This window comes from Pseudopipra pipra, unplaced genomic scaffold, assembly GCF_036250125.1.
Source record: "Pseudopipra pipra isolate bDixPip1 unplaced genomic scaffold, bDixPip1.hap1 HAP1_SCAFFOLD_72, whole genome shotgun sequence".
NCBI lineage: Eukaryota > Metazoa > Chordata > Aves > Passeriformes > Pipridae > Pseudopipra > Pseudopipra pipra.
This window is the reverse complement of record NW_026991215.1, coordinates 62114-84243: the sequence shown is the minus strand read 5'-3', so window position 1 is coordinate 84243 and position 22130 is coordinate 62114. Positions and strand designations below refer to the sequence as shown.

General features: G+C 45.4%; 1 protein-coding gene and 2 long non-coding RNA genes across 6 annotated transcripts; all 3 read left to right on the top strand.

Moving 5' to 3' along the window:
* Positions 1 to 1376: 1376 nt before the first annotated feature.
* Positions 1377 to 2538, top strand: LOC135408878 (uncharacterized). 2 transcript variants are annotated; one of them, XR_010427909.1, is made up of 3 exons: positions 1377 to 1686; positions 2231 to 2304; positions 2409 to 2538. It is a non-coding gene; the product is annotated as an uncharacterized LOC135408878 (long non-coding RNA). The 2 variants fall into 2 exon arrangements; XR_010427908.1 differs by having other exon boundaries at positions 1378 to 1686; positions 2231 to 2300; positions 2409 to 2537.
* A 3464-nt stretch (positions 2539 to 6002) lies between these two features.
* On the top strand, positions 6003 to 7738 carry LOC135408880 (uncharacterized). Its single transcript, XR_010427912.1, has 3 exons — positions 6003 to 6114; positions 6865 to 6976; positions 7398 to 7738. It is a non-coding gene; the product is annotated as an uncharacterized LOC135408880 (long non-coding RNA).
* An 895-nt stretch (positions 7739 to 8633) lies between these two features.
* LOC135408877 (ATP-dependent DNA helicase PIF1-like) lies at positions 8634 to 13893 on the top strand. Of its 3 annotated transcripts, none has more exons than XR_010427907.1 (7): positions 8634 to 8775; positions 9424 to 9528; positions 10085 to 10172; positions 10714 to 10859; positions 11836 to 12027; positions 12367 to 12507; positions 12934 to 13893. XR_010427907.1 is itself a non-coding variant. In XM_064643823.1 (6 exons), the coding sequence occupies exons 2-6, from the start codon at positions 9478 to 9480 to the stop codon at positions 12421 to 12423; spliced, it is 534 nt and encodes a 177-aa protein (XP_064499893.1). In that variant the 5' UTR covers positions 8634 to 8775; positions 9424 to 9477; the 3' UTR covers positions 12424 to 12522. The 3 variants fall into 3 exon arrangements, 1 of the variants encoding a protein (XP_064499893.1); XR_010427906.1 differs by having other exon boundaries at positions 12874 to 13893; XM_064643823.1 differs by lacking the exon at positions 12934 to 13893 and having other exon boundaries at positions 12367 to 12522.
* The last annotated feature ends 8237 nt before the right edge of the window (positions 13894 to 22130 follow it).

Sequence of the window (22130 nt, the reverse complement as noted above, 5' to 3'; positions counted from 1 at the left end):
GACTCGCGGTCTCCCGTCCCTCCCGGGGTGTGTGTGGGGGGAATAACATGAAGATTTTTCGGGGTGAAAGCGCAGAAATTAGCGAGGAGGGACGCTAATTTGGGTAAACCCGGTCCCCGGAAGTAGAGAGCGACCGGAAGTCCTCCAAAGCCCCGGCCCGGAAGTCCGCCAAGCCCACAGTAAAGATGGCGCCGCCAGGACCGGAACGACCACACTAAAGATGGCGGCCCCGGCCCGGAAGTCCGCCAAGCCCACAGTAAAGATGGCGCCACCAGGACCGGAACGACCAACTAAAGATGGCGGCCCCGGCCCGGAAGTCCGCCCCGAGGCCACACTCAAGATGGCGCCGCCAAAACCGGAACTTAGCCGAGGCCACTCTAAAGATGGCGGCGAGAGGCCCCCTCGCTTTAGAGAGGCGTTTATCCTGTTGCCTGACCTCCGCCGCCACCCGGACCCCCGCCCCGCGCCCGCAGCGCCGTCTCGCCGCGCCGCTTCCCGCTGTGGGGACAAGGCGGGGCGCTCGGCGGCGCCGGGCGCGGGCGGCAGGTTCGTGGGCGGCGGCAGGCACCGGCGACGGCAGCCCCCTCTCGGCGCCGCGGAGCGCGGCGGTCGCCGCGAGAAGCCCAGGCACCGCCCCCCTTCCGCTCCGCTCCGCTCCCGCTCCCGCCCCCGTCCCCGCCCCGCTCGGTCCCGCCGTGGCCTGGAGATGCTGTCGGGGCTGCGCCGCCGCCTTCCCCCCCTGGAAGCGACCCACGGCGGCAGATCCGACGGAGATCGTCCCCGGGGTAACCTGGGCGCTGTGGGGGGGCGCGGCGGTGGGGGGGCGCGGCGGGGGGGCGCGGCCGCTCTTCTGCCTCTCCCGCGGCCATCGGCGACCGCAGGCAGGGGAAGCGACAGGCAAGTTTCTCGCCTCTGCGGAGAAACTTGCACCTGCGTGCCGCCGCAGGGCCGGGTTCGGATGTGCCCTGGCATTGCGCCCCCCCCCTCCCCCGCGGGGAGGGTCTGCGCTGCCTCGGGGCCCCTGTCTGTGCTGCCGGGAGAGAGAAATCCTTTGGGAAGCTGGGCTGGAAACAGCAACTCTGTGAATTGCTCAGCTTTTCCTAGGCAAGGGCAGGTTTTAGGGAACAAAGGCCCGTACTCGCGAAAGGCGCCGCGGGTCTCGCCAAGGGGTGGGGGGGGGCGCGCGGCTGCGGCGCCGCGCGCGGCTGCAGTGCCGCTCCCGGCCGTGTCCGCCAGGCGGCGACTGTGAGGCGGGGCCCGGCGCTCGGGGGCGCTCTCGCAAGCGACGCCCCCGGGAAAGCGGCGGGGTTTGGGCGCTGCCGGCCTTCCCCCGGAGCGCCCGGGCTGGCCCGGCGCCTGGCAAAACCTCTGAGGGAAAAGGCAAGCAACAGCTGCGCTTGTTCTGCCGTTTCTTTAGCCAGGGACTGGAACACAGACAAAATCAAGGGGCTCTTTGACCTGTGCAGGCTCCGAGCATTTTTCAGCCTTCCCTAGCAGGGCATTCTCACCCTCTGAAAAGCTGAAAGGCTTTAACAGCTGGAGACGCGCCTGCAGCTGTGCAGATTAATGTAGTTTCTTTGAGGAAACGAAGGGGAAGTTTTCCTGTTGTGAGCCTAAATACCGAGTCTACTCTGCTTTTTCAATCAGGTGACGAAGCTTATGGAAAAAAAGACCAAAGGCCTCGAGGTGAGTACATTCTACCGAGTTCTGCTTTTCTGGGATCGGTTTGGGAAAATCACGTGAAATTCTAAAAAGCTTCTCTCCGTGTTTTCTAGTTGTTTTTTCAGCCTTGGTCTAAGTTTCCTGTAGAAAAGGGCATAGAATTATTAGAACAGACAAACTAGACCTTCTCGGGAGAGATGGAAGAAAAGGCTGCTGATTGCAGTTCTGCTTTTCTTGTCTTCCCTTCGACTGTCATTTTCTCTCCCCTGCTGTTCAAATAGGCAGCAATTAATTGCTCTGCTGAAGAGTTTGCTGTGCTAAGTGTCTGTCAAATTGACGCCTTCAACTCAAGACAGCACCTGCTCCTTAGTTACAAAAAGTTCCTCCCAGGAAATTTCCAGGCGTGCCCATAAATCTCCTCGCTGTTTGTTTGGGAGAACAGGGTTTTCTCGTCTGTAACAGAATAGTCGTGGCATTTGCTATTGAATGCTGGTGGCAATCTAGTCAGAAGAGGACCCCGTGCTTCACTAATTTTGCCTTTTTGTTGTTGGGGGTGACTTCTTCCCAGGGATGTTCTTCTTGATCCCCCGGGGCAAAGGGAGGTGTCAGCGTCAGGAGCCATCCTAACTGGGGCCCTGGTAGGTCAGTGCTTTTTGTGTGACTGGACGGTGAAGCTGTCTGTGGGAATGACCTGGCTAGTGCTCAGTGTAGTCCTAATTAAGGTGTCTTTTACTCCGTGTTCCCAGGCTCCCTGTTTTCCTTCGGTCGCCGTGGGTGTGCCGGACGCCTCTGGCAGGACTAACCCTGTGGCTTTTATGTCCAACGTGCTGTGCTGTGTGTGCCTGCAGGTAAGAAAAGCTGGGAGTGCAGTCCCTCTGCTTTGATTGCTGTGTCTCTTGGGTAGCGATTTTGGAAGCGGCGCCCGCGCAGAGCGAGGCGTTGGCCGGGCCGGCGCCTGAAGCGCTCGGGGCCGCCGGGCAGGGCAGTGCCCGGCTGGTGGGTGCCTCGCAGAGAGAAGAGCCTGGCCCTGGGAAGGCAGGAGCCTGGTCTCGAGCTGCTCTGGACCGCTGTGGGGATGAGTTTGAAGTTTTGGGATCGCTTGTTTCTGTCCCTACCTTCCCACTGAAAACAATAACTTAAGAAGTTCTCCTCTGGACTGGTCCAGAGAAATTGTGGAGTCTCCATCCCTGGAGATGCTTAAAACACTTTTGCTCAGGCAAAGTTGTGAGCAACCTCTTCTGCCTAATCCCGCTTTTTGAGCAGGAGAGACTGGACTAGATGATCTCCAGAGGTATTGTCCAACCCCCACCATTCTGTCCTTCTGTAAAGGGGCTTTGCACTGCCCTTTGGAACTGTAATCTGTTGATGACCTGTGTTGAGGTCACGCTGCAGCTTGTTACACTGCAGCTTGTCACACTGAATGGCAGCCTGAATAATTTAATATTGAACTGTGATTAATCACAAGATGAAAGCTCAGATAGGCTGGTAAGAGGCAGTGTTCTTTGCTGCAGCATTTCCCACCTGAGGTAATTTTCCTTGTTCTGAAAGTGTCAAGTACAGTTGGGCAATGTACTGCATAGGAAGAAGGGAAAGAATCTCCAAAGCAAATAAATGAACAAAAAAACCCTTTATATTTGCTTGTGCAAGAAGAAGATTGTTATTCCACTCAACCAGGTTTTGAGAGGACAAATTAATTGTTTCTCTGACAACAGTATACACTGGAGGCTGTTAATGATCCCATAGTCTGTGCTAAAGGTTTTAGCTGATTGTGTTTGTCATCAGCTTTTACTAAAGAAAAAGCAAGCCTTCTCGGCTGTGTGGATATTACAGGAACGAAATGATTCCATTCATGTAGATAATGATAACAGAGCCAAACCAAAACTATTGTGAGTGTCCTATGTGGAACAATATACAGAATTTCAAAAGGGATTGTAGTGGTCCCATATACAGAACTAACATACTTCCTGTTCCTTATTTGCTGATCAGGTCATGTTTATCTGCCTGTCAGGACTGTTGGAGCACTGGATGGAGAGCAGGTCATATGAGGAGGATTACGGAGTAAAAGGCAGCTTGTACTGAAGTGCAGGGAAAGTATAAATATTTATATATATTGGCACAGCGCCTGGCCTTAATGCTTAAAATCCTTTGGAGAGCTGTCTGCATATTTACTGTATTAATGATCAAATGCAAGGCTGTGTTGGGAAAGGTCTTCCATTTGGAAGTCAGTAGTTGAGACTGTCTTGCCTATGAAAAAGAGGGAGAATTTTCGTTAGAGGGTGTAGGATTCTGGCTGGTAATAGTCTTAATTCAAGGTATTTTTAGAGAATTGATTTAATACAAGCAGAACAAATGGCCAGAAGTGTAATGAGAGACAAGTTGAAATTAGAAAGTAGATGTGCATTTTGAATGTATTGTCATAGCAACTGATTAAATTCTCCCTCTCTTGCTGTTCTGGGGACCTTTTAAATGTGCTTTGGCTAAATAAAAAGTTAGACTATTAGACTATTTCAGAGCCAAAAGGTCAGTTCTTGTTGTCTCTTTTGCACTTTAATTCTAGTACACTGATACTTGCTAACCACGTATAACCCTAGATGCAGAATGAGAACTTGGGTTATTAACAATAAACAAGTAAACAGCAGAAAGACTTGACCTTTCTTTTGAATTGCCCTACAGTGTTACAAAATACCAAACAAACCTCCTTCCCCAAAGAAACGCCCCCCAAAATGCCCTAACAACTCACCAAACACAAAATCACCGACAACCAAAAAGCAGAAGTAACAAACATGAACAGCAAGTGGAGGAAGAGTTTGAAAGCGGGCTGGACAGAAGCAGAAGTGTTACTGCCCACTCTTAGGCCACTGTGCTGATTAAATGGGTGTTGTTAGGTTTAGATTAGTAGTTTGTTGTTGTTGGGTTTTTCGGTGGTGTTGATTTTTTTTGTTGTCGTTGTGGGGGATTGTTTGTTTGTTTGTTTTTATTTTGGTTTTTTTTCTGTATTAAAAATCTGGCTCAGTTACTCTCTAGTTCTGGTGTGTTCTCTTTTCCAGGTGGTTGGTGTTTCTGCAGTGTTTGGCACAGGACTGGGGGAGATTTTTACCCAGCTTTCTAAAGCTGTAGATGAATAGGAGAGGTAAGGGGATAACTTCTGGTCCGCGACCCAGTGACCACTTCCTGAAGGTCCTGATTCATGAGTCTGCTCCTTTGATTTGAAGGAGTGTACAGTTGCCATAGCCAAGGTAGCTTAGGGTGTCCAGTATCAGCATAAAAAGCAGCAGTAAAAAGGAACTATTCAGAGATGAATTTTTGTGCTGTTCCGTGAAAAAGTAAAAGCTATCTGTGCCAGCAAGTCTGTGAAGTAATTTTTTTCTTGTAGTTCCATACCAAGTTTTGAATTGTTGCTGTTTTAATGAAGTATGTTCATTGATTTTGCATCCATTGGTTTCAGAATCCAAATCTGGGGAAAAAAGTACTGTCTTTCTGAAATGTCTCTCAAACATGAAAGCCTAGAGAAAACTTTTTTTTGTGAGTAAAAAGAAGCCTCCAGGATGATCCTTATGCAATACAAATCATGTGTTTTTCAGACTGAATGCACTCCCTTTATTCACCTTTTCAGAGAGTATCGGCCAGAATACGAGCGCCTGAGAAAAACACTGGTAAGTGTTTTTAGCTGTTTTACACCTGAACAGTGTATCTTGGGTCACTTTTGTGCACACAATTGCCTTTATGTTGAGAGGGTCTAACATTTCATTTACTAGTCGTACTCACTGTGGGAAAACTCCTGTCCTGAAGGAGTCCACCATTTGCCTTTTTTTTCCTAGATGTGGTGGAGCATATCTTTACAAAACTAAAGATTTTGTAAAACAGATGTTGCTCACTGGTTTAGTGCTAGTATTTGAGCTAATTGTGTGAAAATGATTGGGAAATAAGATTGTGTCTTCCATTCAGATGGACAGAGAGTTCTTAAAAATAAATTTCCAAAGGGATTTGTTGAGACTATCCCTGTATCTTCCTGCACCAGTGAAGAGTACTAGTTTGACTTAGTAAGAAAGGCTGAATTGCAGTGCCAAAATCAGTAGCTCTGCTCACCTTGAGTTCTGGCTGTCCAAAGGACAGTTCTCTGCAGGCACAGCTACACAGAGTTTGGCTTCCCGGCGCTGCTGAAAACGTCCTAGAATCCCACCTGACTGGAGGTTGCTTTCCATGCTTAGTCAGAAGTTCTGTGTAACCTGAGTTGAAATGTAAGACCTGCGTAGTGACTTCTGCTCTCTGACTGGGGGACAGGCTGCTGGGTTTGGGTGAGGTTTCTCTTCTCCTGATGTTTTAAATGTTCTCAGAATCCACATGTAAATCTTTGTCTACGGGAGAAAGCTCAAAATAAACAAAAGAGAGAGCAGCTGGAACACTTGTGGAAGGACATGGGCAGCGTGTGTGTGCAGGGCAGCACACTGGCAGGTACCTCCCCAGGAAGATAAAGTTTACTGCAGAAGTTTTCTGAAGAGTTTGCCTCGTGAAGTAGTACAGTGCTTCTTTGTCCTCACAGCAGAAATGTGAAAGCAGCTCCATGTTAGAGGAGCAGGGCTTTAGTTCCTGTGGGATTGGTCACACTCAGCTCGTCCTGTGTCAGTCACAGGTTTGGAAGAAACCCCGCTGTGTAGCTAAAGCAGTGGACCTACTAGAAATAATGAAATACTTTAGAAAAGGCGAAACAGTCAGATCAGAATATGAGAAAGCTCTGCTGTTGGCTGCACTGTTCCTTAGATGAGGCGAGTAGGTGCTGATGGAGTCTGTCCTGTGTCTGGGATCCACAAGCAGCTTTCTGTCCCCTTAGAGCAGGTGTTCATTGCTGGGTTTCTGTGCAGATAGAAACCTTACCTTTAGCAAGCTGCTGTGCTGTGTGTGCCTGCAGGTAAGAAAAGCTGGGAGTGCAGTCCCTCTGCTTTGATTGCTGTGTCCCTTTGGTAGTGATTTTGGAGGGGAATCCCAGAGCCATTTGGTTTGAAGGGGACCTTCAAAGGCCAGCCTGTCTTCCGTGGGCAGGGACACCTTCCACTGTCCCCGGTTGCTCCGAGTCCCGTCCAGCCTGGCCTGGAACACGTGCAGGGATGGGGCAGGCTCAGCTTCCCTGTGCAGTGTGCTCTAATATCTCTCCACTGGCATCCTGAAAAATGTTGTCAGCGTGTTTTGTTGGCCGACGGTAAGCAGGACCTGGGTGAAAAGGACATTCTCTGAGGTGCTGGGAGAAGGAGGACTCGTGCGGGCACCTCCAGAGACAGCGGGAACGGGAGCGTGCTGCGGAGAAGGAAAATTCCAGGGGGTGGGTGCCAAGAAATTTGTCCTTCCCTTGCCCTGTGCTCTGCACTTAGCAATGGGTCAAGTGCAGAAGTTTCCTGGGGACCCTGGGAAATGATGCCGGGTCTGCTAAGAAAAGTGGGGCCAAGGGAGCAGGACCTGGGTCTGCGAGCGTGGGAGAAACAAGGGCCGGGTCATCCTCTGCTTCCAGGAGGGAGGGCAGCAGGAAAGGCCACGGACTAAAGCACTGAAGTGCCGTTCCCCAGGGAGCCCCTGCCCAGCACTGAACTTGCTTGTGCACTTGCTGTCCCTTTGCCAGCGGAGCCGAAGCGTCGGGTGCGGGTGCCGGGGGGATGGAGCTGCCAAGGACAAACTGGGAGGGTGTTTGCGAAGGAAGGGGGGAGAAGGAGCTCTTGATGTGCTTTTTTTACTTCTTCATCCCACAGAATTGCCACGAGAGGAAATACTTCAGAGGGGCTTCCCTCCAGCTAAGCCCTGAATATGCCAGGAGGTTTCAGCCGGGAGGAAAGGAGCTGTGGAAGAAAAGCAGCCTAAAAATAGCCAGCGGGGATCATCAGGTTTTCCAGCCAAGAAGAACAAGGAGAGAGATGAGGGAATCGGGTTCCAATTCCTAATGATTTGGTGGGTGCAGGAATGATTTTTGTGTGTTTTCCAGTCCCTTTTGATTCCTGAGATGATTTTAAAATGATGGCTTTAGCAATCAACTAAATCGGAGATGTTGTTTTTGAGAGGAAATGATGCCAAATAAATGCAGAGTTTTGGGTCAGTTTTTGGGATGATTTGAGTCAGTTTTTGGGGTCAGTTTGGGGTCATTGTTTGGGGTGATTTGGGTCAGTTTTGGGTCAGCTTTTGGGGTGATTGGGGTCAGTTTTGGGTCAGCTTTTGGGATGATTTGGGTCAGGTTTTGGGGTCAGTTTTGGGTCAGCTTTTGGGGTGATTTGGGTCGGTTTGGGGTCAATTTTTGGGGAGCACTGGGTGTTACTGGGGGTTGTTGGGGAGCACTGGGTGTTTACTGGGGAGCACTGGGTGTTACTGGGGGTTGTTGAGGAGCACTGGGTGTTACTGGGGTGCACTGGGAGAGCAAATGAAAAATAAAGGGAATAAAAAATAACCGAAATAAAAAAGGAAATATAAAATAGAAAAGAAAATTAAAAAAAAAAAGGCAAAAAAACTAAAAAGGAAATAAAATGAAAATGAAATAAAAGAGAAAAAAAAAAATAAAAAGAAACCCCTTCTTGGGCACCCCGTTTCCTCTCCTCCCCCCCCCCCGAACCGTAAATTTCGGGGTCATCACCCCTCAAATGTGAGAAGGGGACCCCAAAATGTGGGTGAGGGAACCCCAGGGAGCCGAAAAAGTGGAGGGGGAGCCGCAGTAAGAAAGCGAAGCCGGGCGGTCGGGCGGCGGGGTGGGGGGGGAGCCAAGGTGGCGACGCCGGCGCGTGCGCAGTCGTTGGCAAGACGCCGGCGATCACGTGGTAACTGAGGGCAGGCAGGAGCGGGACCGGCGGCGCATGCGCGGTGGCTCTCGTGCCGGTGCAGCGCTCCCTGGTCGAGTTAAGGGCCGGTTCCGGCGGCAGGGCGGGACTCGCGGTCTCCCGTCCCTCCCGGGGTGTGTGTGGGGGGAATAACATGAAGATTTTTTGGGGTGAAAGCGCAGAAATTAGCGAGGAGAGGCGCTAATTTGGGTAAACTCGGTCACCGGAAGTAGAGAGCGACCGGAAATCCTCCAAGGCCCCCGGCCCTGGGGCACCCATAAAAATGATGTCGAAATAACTAATGAGAGACGCTTGCAACAGCTATCAGGTGAACTCCCTGGTGGAAACTGCTGGCTCTGGGGCTGAGCTCTGAGTGGATACAGTGGGGATACTGTGGTGTCAGGAAGAACTAGTGTTCTGTCATGCACTGCAGCACCAGTCAAAGCTCTGTGTGTTGGAGTTCGGCTGCCTGGGGAAAAATTCAGTTTTTTTGTTAAATATTCAGTGTCACTTCTTGGTATGTAATAGACAGCAAGCTCATTGATTGCTATGAAACAGGGTTGGTCATTTATTGCCTTCACACCTCTGCTTTTTCTTTCTATAGCATCTTATTAAGGGCTTTCTCAATTTTTGCCTCCCTTTCTGGCAATATTTTCTGGATACTTCCTTTAGTGATCTGATGTTGGCAGCAAATGAAACTAGTCATATGCTCAAAATGCTGGCTGCTCAGTTCTTATTTACTGCTGGCCTTTGATTCCTGTGCCTTTTCATGCTCTGCAAATTCTGTTGGGAAGAGAGGCAATAGTGAGCTCTCTGTTGTTAGATGTGACAAGGTTTGTGTGAAGATGTCCTAGCAGCAGAGCAGAATGGATATTAAAAGAGAAATTGCTATTAGAAATAAATGCTGAGCCTCCTGTCATGCTGTGTATAATGTGTTCAACAGCTGCAATTTGTTATGTCTTTCTTTCCTTAACAGAAGTGCACACATTTGAGGCTTTGGATAGTGACCCAATGCTAGTGAAGTTAATTGATGCTCAAGTGTCCTGTGGGTGGTAGAGTTGAGCTGAAGCTTGGAGCTCAGGTAAGTATGTGTACATACACATGGAATAGAACAGCAGATCAAATGGTATAAGAAAAATAAAGGAATATCAGATAAATATATAGAGTAGATTAATACACAGAATGCAGATTCAATATAGAATGTCTATGCCAGGCCAACAGAAGATTCTGTTCCAATCTTTTATATTTTCTCTGCTTGGAATCTTATCGAAACAGAAAATGAGTTTGATTTGAGTGTAGTCCATGTCTTGGGGACAATGATGATTGCTGTGACTTTGACACACTTTTCCAATCAGGTTTAGAAGCTTTCAGTAGCAGAGAGCATAGGCAGCTCATAGCTGTGGATGGAAGCAGCTCAAGTGAAGTGTTCAATGCTGTAAAATAGCTGGGAATCCTAGGAAGGAAAGGCTATGAAATAATTTCAGTTGGAGATGGTGCTCTCTCCTGCAGTAGGCAGGATAGGATGATATGGTCCTATCAGCCTGATGTGCTTATGCTTCCTGGAAAGAAGCTTAACTGCAGGTGGCTGAACAGGCTGAAAACCCAGTGCACTGAAGGATTTTTCTTTTTCTCTGTAGGTGATGCTAGCAAAGAATCTGGATGTGTCTCAAGGGCTGGTGAACGGGGCACGAGGCGTTGTTGTAGGATTTGAAAGTGAACAGAAGGGTAAGTGAGCTTCTTGATCTCTTGTTGAAGGAAGAGGGGGAAAAATAACAAAACGATTTTTCATTGATGGCTGATGACTTCTCAACTTTGTTTACTGCCTGGTAAGAATAATTAGAGGGAAAGCAGGGAGGAGATCTCTGCAGGCTTGGGGCTCTCACCAGCTGTGATGTCATGCACTGCATCAGCTGTAGCTATCTATGGGCCTCTTGTGTTTGCTTTTCTGTGTTGTCTAGATGTGGGTGCTCATTTGCATTTCCTGTTTTCTTTTGTTCAAGCAAGTTTTTGTTTGTTTTTTCTCAAAGAATAATGTTCTGCTACCTGCAATGTGTATTTTTCTCTGCATCTCAGCTGATAAATTACCTGGCTTTAATTCTCCTGCCTTAAGTAGGTGCCAAACATCATTTCAGTGCATGCTATTTACTGTCTGCGGGTTTAGGTTTGGTTTAGGAGGGGGGGAAAAAAGTGTTCTTAGGCTGCTGACTTCCTGGCTTTTGAGTGTCAGGAATACATCTCTGTTTCTCTCCTGCTCCCATTCCTACAGGGCTGCCTAAGGTGAGGTTTCTCTGTGGGGTCACACAGGTCATAAGAATGGAGAAATGGGTCTTCAAAGGACCATCAGGAGTTCACCTGAGTCGTCAACAGCTGCCTTTAAAGTTGGCATGGGCCATTTCCATTCACAAGAGTCAGGTGGGTGTCCTTATACAGCTGTCTAAAGACTTGCACACCATCATAAGCCTTATTTCCTGGGTGAGCTTGCATTGCTGGTAAAACAGAAGGGAAAGCTGAAAGGCCCTTGTTGGGGGGGGAACTCCAGAATATGTGTGTTTAGCTGCACCTCTTCTGCTCATGATACCTGCCTATAGGGTCACAGATGGACTAGATACACTGCTGGAGTTTCCATGGGGTGCTGCCATCTGCATAGTTGGTGTTGGACTATAAAGCAGCATTATTTACCATTGTGGGCTGATGAGAGCAGTGTTTCCTTGAGAGTCATCAGCACTAGAGACCCTGAGGTTTACAGTATAACTGAGGCAGCTGCCAGAGCCACAGCTCTCTTTGGGCTGATGGTGGTGTGTGTTTGGTTTTTTTCAATGTAACAGTGTAACTTTCTCAAAGTTCCTTGCCTTCCAGAAGGCTTCATACACTTTGATGAATACTGGTCTTGGAAACCTGTGAGTTTGTTCCCATGCCACTGCTTATTGTTCCTGTGCCACTGTTTAAACCAGGGCAGGCTGTAAATTCTGCTGTGCCCAGGACAGCCCTGCAGACAGGCCTAACCCAAACTCTCTGATCTGCCTGAGGACTGCTTGAGAATGGTGACTGCTCTAGTTAACTACTAGGAGTGAAACCAGCAGGATTTCTTTCCCTGCTGTGTTGATTAGATGGGATTTATGGAGTTTCATGCAACAAGAGGTTCTCTGGAGTTAGTGGATTCTACTATCTGCTAGCAATTTACTGACAGTAGGAAACTGCCTTTCCTTTCTGATTCTCGTCTTTTAATCAGTTACACAGTAAAACAAAAGACTTCTTTGTTTTTTTCTTTTTTTTTAATCAAGCCCTTACACCAAGAACGGTACCTTTGACAGACTCACAGGTTAGTGTTGGTACAGCACAGTGTTCTTGTTTGTTTGTTCTGTAACAAAGTTCTCTGTGTCTTTGGCAGGGCATGTCTTTAGATTGTGTGGAAATCTCCCTGTCTCGTGTCTTTGAAAGTGGGCAGGCTTACGTAGCCCTCTCCCGAGCCCGCAGCCTTGCAGGTCTCCGTGTTCTGGATTTTGACCCAAAAGTAGTGAGAGCTGATCCTTCTGTGCTGCACTTCTATAGACAGCTGAGGCGTCATCAGCTTTTAACCCAGGTAAAGAAAAACCTCATGCTAGCAAAGCCTGCTTTGTGCTACCAAGATGAGAGGTGTTGGCCCTGAGATGCTTCTTTTTCTTCCTAAGCAAGACCATTCAAATTAAAACTTGTAGTGGCAGGAGAGATGAAACTGCAGAGAGAGCATGTGGCAGGGCAGCTCTTGGTGGTAAAATAGCTACAGTAGTTTTGGGATTGTATAAAACTACCTGGCACTGTGGGTGAAAGGATAGGTTGAGATTCTTTGGTCTTCCTCTTGCAGTAAGGAATGAAGGGGAAGTGGGCACAAAAGAAATCTGTTCCTTTTTTTTTTTTTTTCGTGTCTTCTTTCTCCCCAAAGGATTCACTACACACCTATTCAGATGCTGATGAGAAGGAGAATGTGAAATGCAGCTGATAATGTTCTCCTGGTTTCTGTGAAGTGTCAGCACAGACAGCTGAGATGCAGTGATCTTGCTATTGAGTATATTTGATAACACAGGTAAAGTCAAAGGAATTTTTTTAGCTGTTTGCTTCATTCAGCTGACTCTGGATATATAGAAGTGTAGAGGATTGGTTAGAAATGCGAGGACATATGAACATGGCTAAGGCTATGGATGAGCTGCTAAAGTATAAGACGCAGTCTGACTAGGCCCATGAGAAAGTCTGAGATAGCAGGGCCGTGAGAAAGCAGCAACGTCCTTGGGTATTCTAAATTGAGCTGAAGAACAGGAGCTAGGCATTACCAAAACAGAGACACTTAACGAGCCACCTGTGTAAACAATGAAAGACAGTTAAGATGATATCAGCACCTAACTGAGCACCAATAATGAGCCTAATTTCTGTAATATTCATGAACCTATTATAGAGTGTATATTAAGCTGTTGTCAATCTACAATAAACGAAGTTCCTGGATTCTCACATTGAGGTGTCTAGAGCTTTCCGTCGCGACATAGAAGTATCCCCACCTTGTGCCTCTGGAATTTGGAAGGCTTCTGCAGCCCCCTTCTGAGCCCACAGACCTACGTAAGCACTTCTGTGTCACAGATGCAACTCTAGCAAACAAAATGACTGAACAAGGATGTTCCTGAAGGACTTTCCTATGGTTCTATCCTGCCTGCCTAGTTGCATTTAATCCTCCACATATATAGACTGAAACTTGTGTCCCTTTCTTCAAGTATACCACTGTTGTGAGATGGAAGGTGTCCGGATGGATTGGACCAGTTCACAGGAGCTGCTGACACAAGGGAAAGCAGTGCTAAGTATCTGGAATACACACTTGATTCTTCTGCAAGCAAGGAGCTGGGCTATTACTTTACAGCATGCTGAGGTGTTCCAGATGCTTGACACCAGGAGGCTTTGCAAAACTTCCTCCACAAGCAGAACTGCCAGTTACATATTGCTTGTTATGCTGATATGTAGTGTTTTTATTAGTCTGTTGCATAAGATGTGATTTTTATTTTTTTAACCCTCTGAGATGAACTGGCACTGTTTAAAGACAGGAGGAATTCCTACATCTTATACCTGTAATTATGGAACTACAAGAATTGTGAAGTTCTGTTACTCCATTAGGGAGAAGATGGGTACTGGTGAGAGTTCCTCTTGTTAAAACATGAGGCTTGCTCAAATGAAAGTTGTCCCTGGAAAAAACCTGTCTGACTAATAAGGTGGAAGTTTAGTGTGAAATAGGGAATAATGGCTATGGACATGTGAAGTGAGCTGTAATGTCACCTGTTTCAGCAAAAGCAGAGATAAGCAGAACTAATATACTGTCTTAATTAAGGCAAAGCTTTGGTCTTTGTATTTTAGCACTTTGTTTAAAGCTTAAGTGACTTGTATATTTTAAAATGTTTAACATCTTAAAACATGACATAACATTCAGCTGGAACTCATCTCTTTCAGGGTTATGTCTCTAACAAAACCTCTGCTGTGTGAGTGAGTTGAAAGTCACTTCTTGGCAGCTGCTCTCCTTAAAGCCAGGAAAGGATGTTGATTAGCCAGTGGTTAATATAGCAGAAAACAGTTTTAATAGGATTTCAAAATGCATATTTTAAGTGGGGGTTGAGGGTTTTTTTTCTGGGCTTGAAAGGTAGAGTTTTGGAGGGAGTCATAGTAGAAGACAGAAGTGTGACTATTATTCAGAGGGGCTCTTAATGTATCAGCACATTGTTTCTTCAAAGAAGTCTGGTGGGGAGTGGATGAAGTAGCTGGAACCTGTGGAAGACAAGCCCTTTCCCCCTCACACTGCAAGCTGTAAACTTTTTAAATTATTTTTTTTAAACAACACATCCCAATTCTTTGAGCTGGATGTAAGCTGTTTGTCCACCTTGGGGAGAAACTGAAGATTAACTTCTCCCTGCCCACACAGCTGGCAAGGAGGGTGCTGGCACACTAAAGCATCATTTCTGGTGCAGATGAGCACTGAGGTGTGATTGTTTGGCCTGCAGCTTCCAGAGCTTCCACTAGAGCTGGGTGAGGGCCTGACTGTTGCAGGCTGTGTCCCCCAGCTGACAGTGCCAGTACCCAGGTGGGGTGCCCATGAGCACGGTGTGCTCAGATTCAGCCCCCTCCTCCTGTGGTAGGACACAGGGGGTGCAGGTGTGGCAGGCTGGCTCTAGCCTTTCCTTGGACACCTCTTGTTCCCCCAGCTGCTGTGTCCCCATCTTGAAGCACTCTTGCTCTTTCCTCATGCTGCTGTTCTGCAGTGGGTGCCTTGGCACAGAACCTGTGCTGTGCCACTCATGCCTCCTGTGTAATTCCAGCTGTGCCTCAATGTGCATCCTCCACCTTGGTGTGGGTTGAGTTTTTGCTTTTGTTCACCCCCCATGCCCCTTGTGCAGGTGGCAGAGGCTGTGGGTACCCTGATCATCAGGGCAAGGCTGTCCAGGCAGGCAGGGATGCCCAAGGGGTAGCCTTAAAGCCTGTATGCTTGGTCAGGGGGCTGGGCTGGGTCCAGTTTGCACTGTTTTTAGAGATGGGATGCTGCAGTATGAGGGCTTTGTGTTGCACTGGAGGTTGAGTTGTGGGATCTGAAATGCCCAGAATGTCAGTGGGTTTTACTCTTGGGGTAGACGGCTAGGAAGGATATGCCAGGCATGTCCAGTCATACACAATACATTGATTTACTGACAGGTTGCATAAGAGTGATGAGATAATGCAGGCTCAAATCCTTTAACATCTCTTAAAAAGTTCCTGTATTGCTGCAATGAAAAGATAACTTAGAGTGTAGGAGTGGTGATTATGCAAATAAACTTCTAATTGTGATTTTAAGAAGCAACTCACTTGACTGTAGTTTTCCTGGATATAGGGACTGAAATCTTTCCAGTTGTGTGGCAGTTTTTTTGGTGCCAAGCTGAGGTTTGAGATAAAATGCTAAACAGAACTTAAAGCTGGAAAGGCTAATCAATATTTCATGTTAGTATTAAATATACATGAAATATTGTGGTTGCCTTCTCAATGATGGAACTGTGGGAGCAGAATAGTGGTGGCTTTTGAAGGGCTGGAGCTGTTCTGAGGCCAAAAGGGGTCTGTCTGTGTAAATTTTGGATGTTCTTACTTCCAGCTAAAGCAGATGCCATCCAACACCTGACACACACAAATGATCGATATTTAGCATCTGCTCCCCACTCTGGTCACATCCATTGATGATCCATTCAGAGTTAACTCCTTGCAATTATCATAACAAAGACTGGGGATAGACATGCATACGTGGTACTAAAACTGAATAACCACAAAGTATTTCGCACAGGCATTCTCCAATTTTCTCTTCCATTTATGGATAATAACACTATTTGCAGAAAGGGCAGCAAAACTTTTCTCCGGGGATTTATTTATAACACACAGTCTTGCTTACTCAAATGTAAATAACAGGCACCGCGACCCGTCTGTAGCCAGGGTCTGGGCGTGTGCCCGCGTTGGAGACCCCTGTAAGCAGGGCGGCAGCCTGTTTGGCTGTTGAATGGTTTAGGATACAGGAATCTCTTCCCTGAGGTTAAAAAGCCTTTTAATACATGGTATGTTCTCCGTGTGTTAGTACTTCTCTGCTACAATCAAGTTACTTTTCAAACTCTTTTTTCATAAGCTTAGCGAATTGCATTCATTCTGTCCTTCACAGTAGGGCTTTTTTTCAAGCATTCAGACAATCTTTGTGGCTTTCTTCTTACACCGCCTTCATTTCTTCCACTGTTAGAAACACTTGACACCTGACTTGTAAGCAATATTCTAGTACTGGCTTCATTAAAAAAATTGCCTTCCTATTCCTACACACTGCCTTCCTGAATAGATTTTAAAAGTCTTCTTAATCCTGTTTACCTCACACACACAACAGTGTGTTGACTCAGTTGTTCAACATGACTTATAAGCACTTTTCAAAGTTGCTGTTTTCAAGGATACTGTTCTCCCCTCCATACTTAAAAATTTTATTTTTTAGACATACAGCTCTTCATGTGAATATATTAAAACAGCAGCTAACTGCACGGGTTTATTCTCTTTACCAAACTATCCATGTTACTCTGTGTGACTTCAGCATCATTATCTGTCATGCTGTCAAATTTCTGTGTCATCTGCATATTTTGTCCATGGTGATTTTATATTTAAATCCAGGGGATGCATAAAACTGGCATCACTTTTCTTTGAGTGCTTTCCTTTGGAAGACACAATTTTAAACAGCCTCACTGGATGATTATTTCTCACTGGCAATATTTTTCTAACCCATCAGTTCCAGACTGTATGTGCTACAGTGCCAGCTATTTTAAATGAGCAGTAGCATATTGAGCTCGCTAGATTAACAAGCTAACAGTTAAAGCATATGATATCTCCACAGTAGGATTACACCTGTAATCTCTCAAAGAGTTAAATTAGGCCTATTGTCTATAAATTACTTGTATTAATTTAATTCTTCATCACTGAAATCCTTTGCCTTTTTCCTCTATTGCACCTGGATCATGTCAGGTTAACAGGCCCTTTAACTACAAGTCCTTCATAAATATTCCTAAGTTATTCACAGGCTTCATGCTTCTGTAATTTCCCGAGCATTCCAAAATTCATCTCAAAAATCTGGTTAGTGGGTGTGAAGTGCCTCAGCCAAAGGGCGAAAACGGTGCTCTGGACGGTCACCAAGGCCCCCTGAGGGTGCCCTGAGGGAGGCGGGACGGGGCGGGGCGGGGCGGTCGCCATTGGCTGCTTTTCCCGCCCTCCCCCCAGCCCCCTCAGCCGCCTCAGCCCCCTCAGGCGCAGTGTCCCGGCACTCCCCGGTCCGTGAGGCGCGCGCAGGTAAAAGGCGCTTTGGAGAAGCTCAATAGAAGGTTGTGGAGTCGCTCTAGAGAAGATTTTGGGCTGTTACAGGCGTAATACAGTGTTCAGCAGCAGCGTCAGAAGGGCAGCACGGTCTTTCAGAGGAGTTATTGAGGAAAAAGCTTCTTGAACTTCGTCACCCTTGGTAAGGTAAGACAAAGGGGACTAAGAGTTTCAGAGAGGTAAAGCTGAGGGAACTTGGAAAGCACATGCAGGGGATGTTTTGAGGGAAGATCTCAGGTAAAGTGTGAGGGACAGACTGAAAATCTTGGAGGGAAAAGCTGAGTAGGGGACATTTTGGGGGTCAAAATATGTGGTGTCCCGAATGTCACTGAGGGGTTTTGAGGGTCACAAGAGGAGGAGGCTGGTGCCCCCGGTTTCACTGAGGGGAAGGAGGATGTGCTATGTGTCAGAGGGGCAGGCAGGTTTCCCGCATGTTGCTGAGGGGAGAGGCAGGTGCCCGATGCGTCCCTGAGGATCTCTGAGGGGGAAGAGGGTGCCCCGAGGGCTAAGCGGGTGTCTCCTGTGTCCCTTTAGGGGCTGTGAGGGACACAGGGCGAAAAGGGTGCTTTGAAGGGTTACCGAGGATCCCTGAGGGTGCCCTGAGGGAGACGAGACGGGGCGGGGGGGGCGGTCGCCATTGCGCTGATTTTCCCGCCCTCCCCTCAGCCCCCTCAGCCCCCCCAGCCCCCTCAGCCGCAGTCTCCCGCCGCTCCCCGGTCCGTGAGGCGGGCGCAGGTGAAAGGCGCTTTAGCGAAGCTCGATAAAAGGTTGTGGAGTCGCACTAAGGCAGATTTTGAGCTGTTACAGAGGTAATACAGAGTGTTGGGCAGCAGGGTGTTTCAGTAGAGTTATTGAGGGAAAAGCTTCTTGAACTCCGTCACCCTTGGTGAGGTAACACAGAGGGGACTGAGAGTTTCAGAGAGGTAAAGCTGAGGGAACTTGGAAAGCCCATGCAGGGGATGTTTTGAGGGAAGATCTCAGGTAAAGTGTGAGTGAGGTGAAGTGTGAGTAAGGTGGTGAATAAGGCACAAACGCCGCCGGTGACACAATCAAGTGCCAGGGCAGAATTAAAGTTTATTACAAAACAGTTTGGTTTAAATACAGCGCTTAAGCATGTCACATGATCTTCCAAACAATGACAATCAAGTATTGACTGAGCATGTGTGAGAACGTGGAAAACTACAACTCCCATAATTCCTTGCCACATCTCCCCTTCTCTAAATAATTAACAAATTGTAAAACAATACATTTTTTAAACATCCTTAATGTAACCAATCTTATCTTAACTGTTTATAAAAACCAGGACCTATCATCACAAGGCCTTTATTGAGCTGTTTACAACTTTATTGGTTCGTGCAATATTCAAGCAACCTTGAATTACTCAGGGTTTGTAGATGTGTAGAATCTTTTATCTGAGGGTAATTTTGTGTGATTGGGTAAAGGCATCGTCTTTATTTGAAAGGGAAATGTGTTGGGTTGTAGATGTTGTGTTTGAAGTAGTGTTGTTTGAGGTAGTGTTGTTGAATGAGTGTTTAAGATATCTTGCTGTAAAGTGTATTTGCATTCACACACATACATATCTCCACTCAACTTTCTCATTCACATTCCGGTGGCCACTGTTTCATTCTCTCCTAACACATGCATTCTTAAACCCTTTATTGTGTTTGAATCATGGAGTTTTGGGTTTGTATTGGTTACTGTTTGTGTGTTTCTTTTGCTTCTGTTTATTTATTGCTTCTTTGTGATTGTTCCTGTTTTGAAGAAGTATTAATGTAGATTTACACATATAGGGACCAGACCCATATCTCTTTCCCTCCCCTTTTTGTGTTTTTACAGCATGTTTCTCAATGTGTGGTGTGTTCCTTTTACTATTGTTGGTTATGTTTCTTCAAATCCAATTTCTTCACTCATTTTCTCTGATGATTGTTTCAGTTGTGAGGGAGGGCTAATATAAGGCCTGACACATTTAGAAGAGATCCTTTGTAATTTGGTACCCTTGGATACACAGGCATATATCCTCCCTCAAGTTCTGAGATGTACTGGTCCTGACCATTGCCTAGATATTAGATTTTTAATCATAACTGGTGCTTTGGAAGATGAAAGTATTTGAGTTTTATGTTGGTATTCATACCTGCTATGGTTTGTATCATCACGGTTTAAGAAATTTAGAACATATGATGCTTTCCATAAGCGTTCCTGGGGGCTATATACCAACTCCCCTCTTTTTTGCCTTTGAAGCATTTCTTTTAGTGTGCAGTGTGCTCTTTTTACAATTGTTCTGTGGGTGTGGAATGGAATATCCTCTGATTTGTGAGATCTGTTTTAGCTTTTGTTGAATAACATACAGGATCATTGTTTCTGTTTATGGTTTTTGGAATGTTTGAAATTGCAAAACAAATTAGTATTTGGTAGTATCTTTTGCCTTTTTCTAGTGTGTTGTATTATTCTATCTGGAATGTGTGTGAATGGATGTGTCTTATGTAAGAGTTAGATTTTGTGTGATTAACAAGGAATTATGTGGTGTGTATTTTTCTAGGTAAATGAGGGTTAGTGAAATCTCGAAGGAAGGAGGCTTCGAGATGTGAAAGTAGCATAGCATGAATCAATTATAACCATTCATAGGTTAATTACAAAACAATTTAAATGTCTTGCATATATGAGTAAGTTGTAAAACTTATACAGAGTCCCGGTCCACGGTTTGTACCTTATTGTTCCGTTGTCTTCTTTAGTTTGTCCAGATGTAGATGGTCTTAGTGTCCCATTTCCTTACTACATCTTTCGTTGTGTAGTTTTCTTTGTATTGGAGATTCCATTGTTGGTCCTGTTAAATTTTTTTTTGGAATGTTTTACAGTCCCCATTTCTTAATAATATCAGTTAGAGCAACTGTAACCAGGTTTAATTCAGTCTCTCAGGTATTGCAATTTACAAGCAGCTATTTTGCACTCTTGTTGACATTATGTATGTTGTTCTGTGATAGCAAAATGTTTTGAGAATGTTTGAATGTAACAAATATGGGGATGTTTAAGATTCTATACTTATTATTTGAATAACATTGTTATGATAATTGCACGTATGTGGATGTATTTGAGAATTTAATAACTTCTAATAACTTTTATTTTTAATAATTCAAATAAAGCTACTGAGAAATTAATGAAAAAATAGGGAAAAAAATTTTAAAGCTGTAGTGTTCTGGTTTTGTGGAAATAAATGTTTTTGGTTAAAATGACACCAATTTACATAGTGAAGGGCAATAGCAAGAGCTTGTAGGCAACAAAGAGAATTTTTCTCTCTCTTTACACTAAGAAGGTTTCAAATCTTCTTTTTCATCTTGAGTCCAGCAATTGATTGGTAATCAGCATGCAATCTATGCTGAAACAATCTGTGGGTAAATTTATTTAATTCAAATTTATCTCCCTAGTAAATTGCTTATGTTGCTCCAGTTTTTATAATATGTGTAGCAATTTTGTTTGCTGATTGATAAAAGGTTTATCTTGCATTCTTTAGCATAGCTAGAAGAATATGAAACTGCTAAACCTAATGAAAGTTTTGTATCAGCCAGTTTTATATTTAAAAAATATGAATTAATGAATATATTGGGCTTTAAAATGGTGAGATGCTAAATTTTATTCCATGTGTAAATGTTTTTAAACTATTTTCTACCCTTTATTTCTATTGTTAAGAAAACAATTTACAGTACTTTTAAGAAAACTGATTTGAAAACAATAAAGAAAAAACCACAAATGTTAGAAGTAAAATTTATATTTTCTTGAAAATGTAAAATGCAGTGCTATGAGTGAATAGTTAACAAAGTTTTAGTTCGCTATGTTTTGCTTTCTTTTTCCCATACTATGTAAGAAAGGAGATTTTGAGTGAGAGATGAGAGGGGTTTGCTTGTTGTTTTCCTCACCAAAAGGCAAGTCACTTGTTTGTTTAGCCAAAGAGTTAGTAGGAAAGTTTTTATAGGAACAGGAATAGTGGTAGAAGATGACAAAATCTAATTCCACCCAGTTGTTAAGCAGTAAACCATTGTTATGTTTGAGGGGCAACACATTATTTCTTGTTTTGCAAAGGCAATTATGCAAGAAGTGGTTTTTATCCTTTTCTTTAACTCAAAAAAGTCATTTGTAAAATCTTGGTTTTCAAAAATTCTAATCTTTTTGCACTCTGAGACAGGGGTAAAAAATATGAAAATCCATTTTTCTCTACTTTGAGAGATTGATAGATTAGTGCAAGGGTTTTTGTACGTAGCAAGGCTGTGTTTATATGGTTTTCTAGTGTTGTGGAAATGCATCACCTCTTTTTTAAGGAAAGGCCACTGTATCATGGATTTAGGGCTATTTGTTTCTTGGGCCACTTGTGGGTTTAGCTGCAATGAAACTGCCTTTGGGAAAAATCCACTGTTAATTGACTTCCTCTTTGACTGAGGCAGCCTCTGTTCTACAGAATGGGTGATTTCAGTGGGTCCAATGAAAACAGGGTTAATGTCTGGGCTATTGCTGGTTACGATGTCTCTGTTTTGTTTTGGGGGTGCTAGTTTAAGAAAACTTGTTAAACAGGTTTGGATGTTTTTTAAGAGCCATTGTGAGGTTACATCTGTTCTGTTGTTAAAAATGTTTGATACTTCTGTCTTTGCCTCCCATTCTAATTGTTTAATTTGAGTATAGGCCAATTTATGCACGTTTGTGTTTTGAATGGATTTGGAGGTGTGTATTGCTGTATGTTGCAGCCTTGTGAGGCATCTTTGGGCTTGTGTTGTATGAGGGATTTGTTTGTTTTGCTTTATCAAGGCTTTTGCAGTGACTGTGTGTAAAGGGTTATGTGTTTCTGCA

Excerpts from the sequence above, each read along its gene's own strand:
- LOC135408877 (XM_064643823.1), top strand. The coding sequence starts at position 9,478 with ATGCTCAAGTGTCCTGTGGGTGGTAGAGTTGAGCTGAAGCTTGGAGCT. Across the intron at positions 9,529-10,084 it reads AGCTGAAGCTTGGAGCTCAG|GTGATGCTAGCAAAGAATCT; the intron begins GTAAGTATGTGT and ends TTTTCTCTGTAG. Across the intron at positions 12,028-12,366 it reads GTCATCAGCTTTTAACCCAG|GATTCACTACACACCTATTC; the intron begins GTAAAGAAAAAC and ends TTCTCCCCAAAG.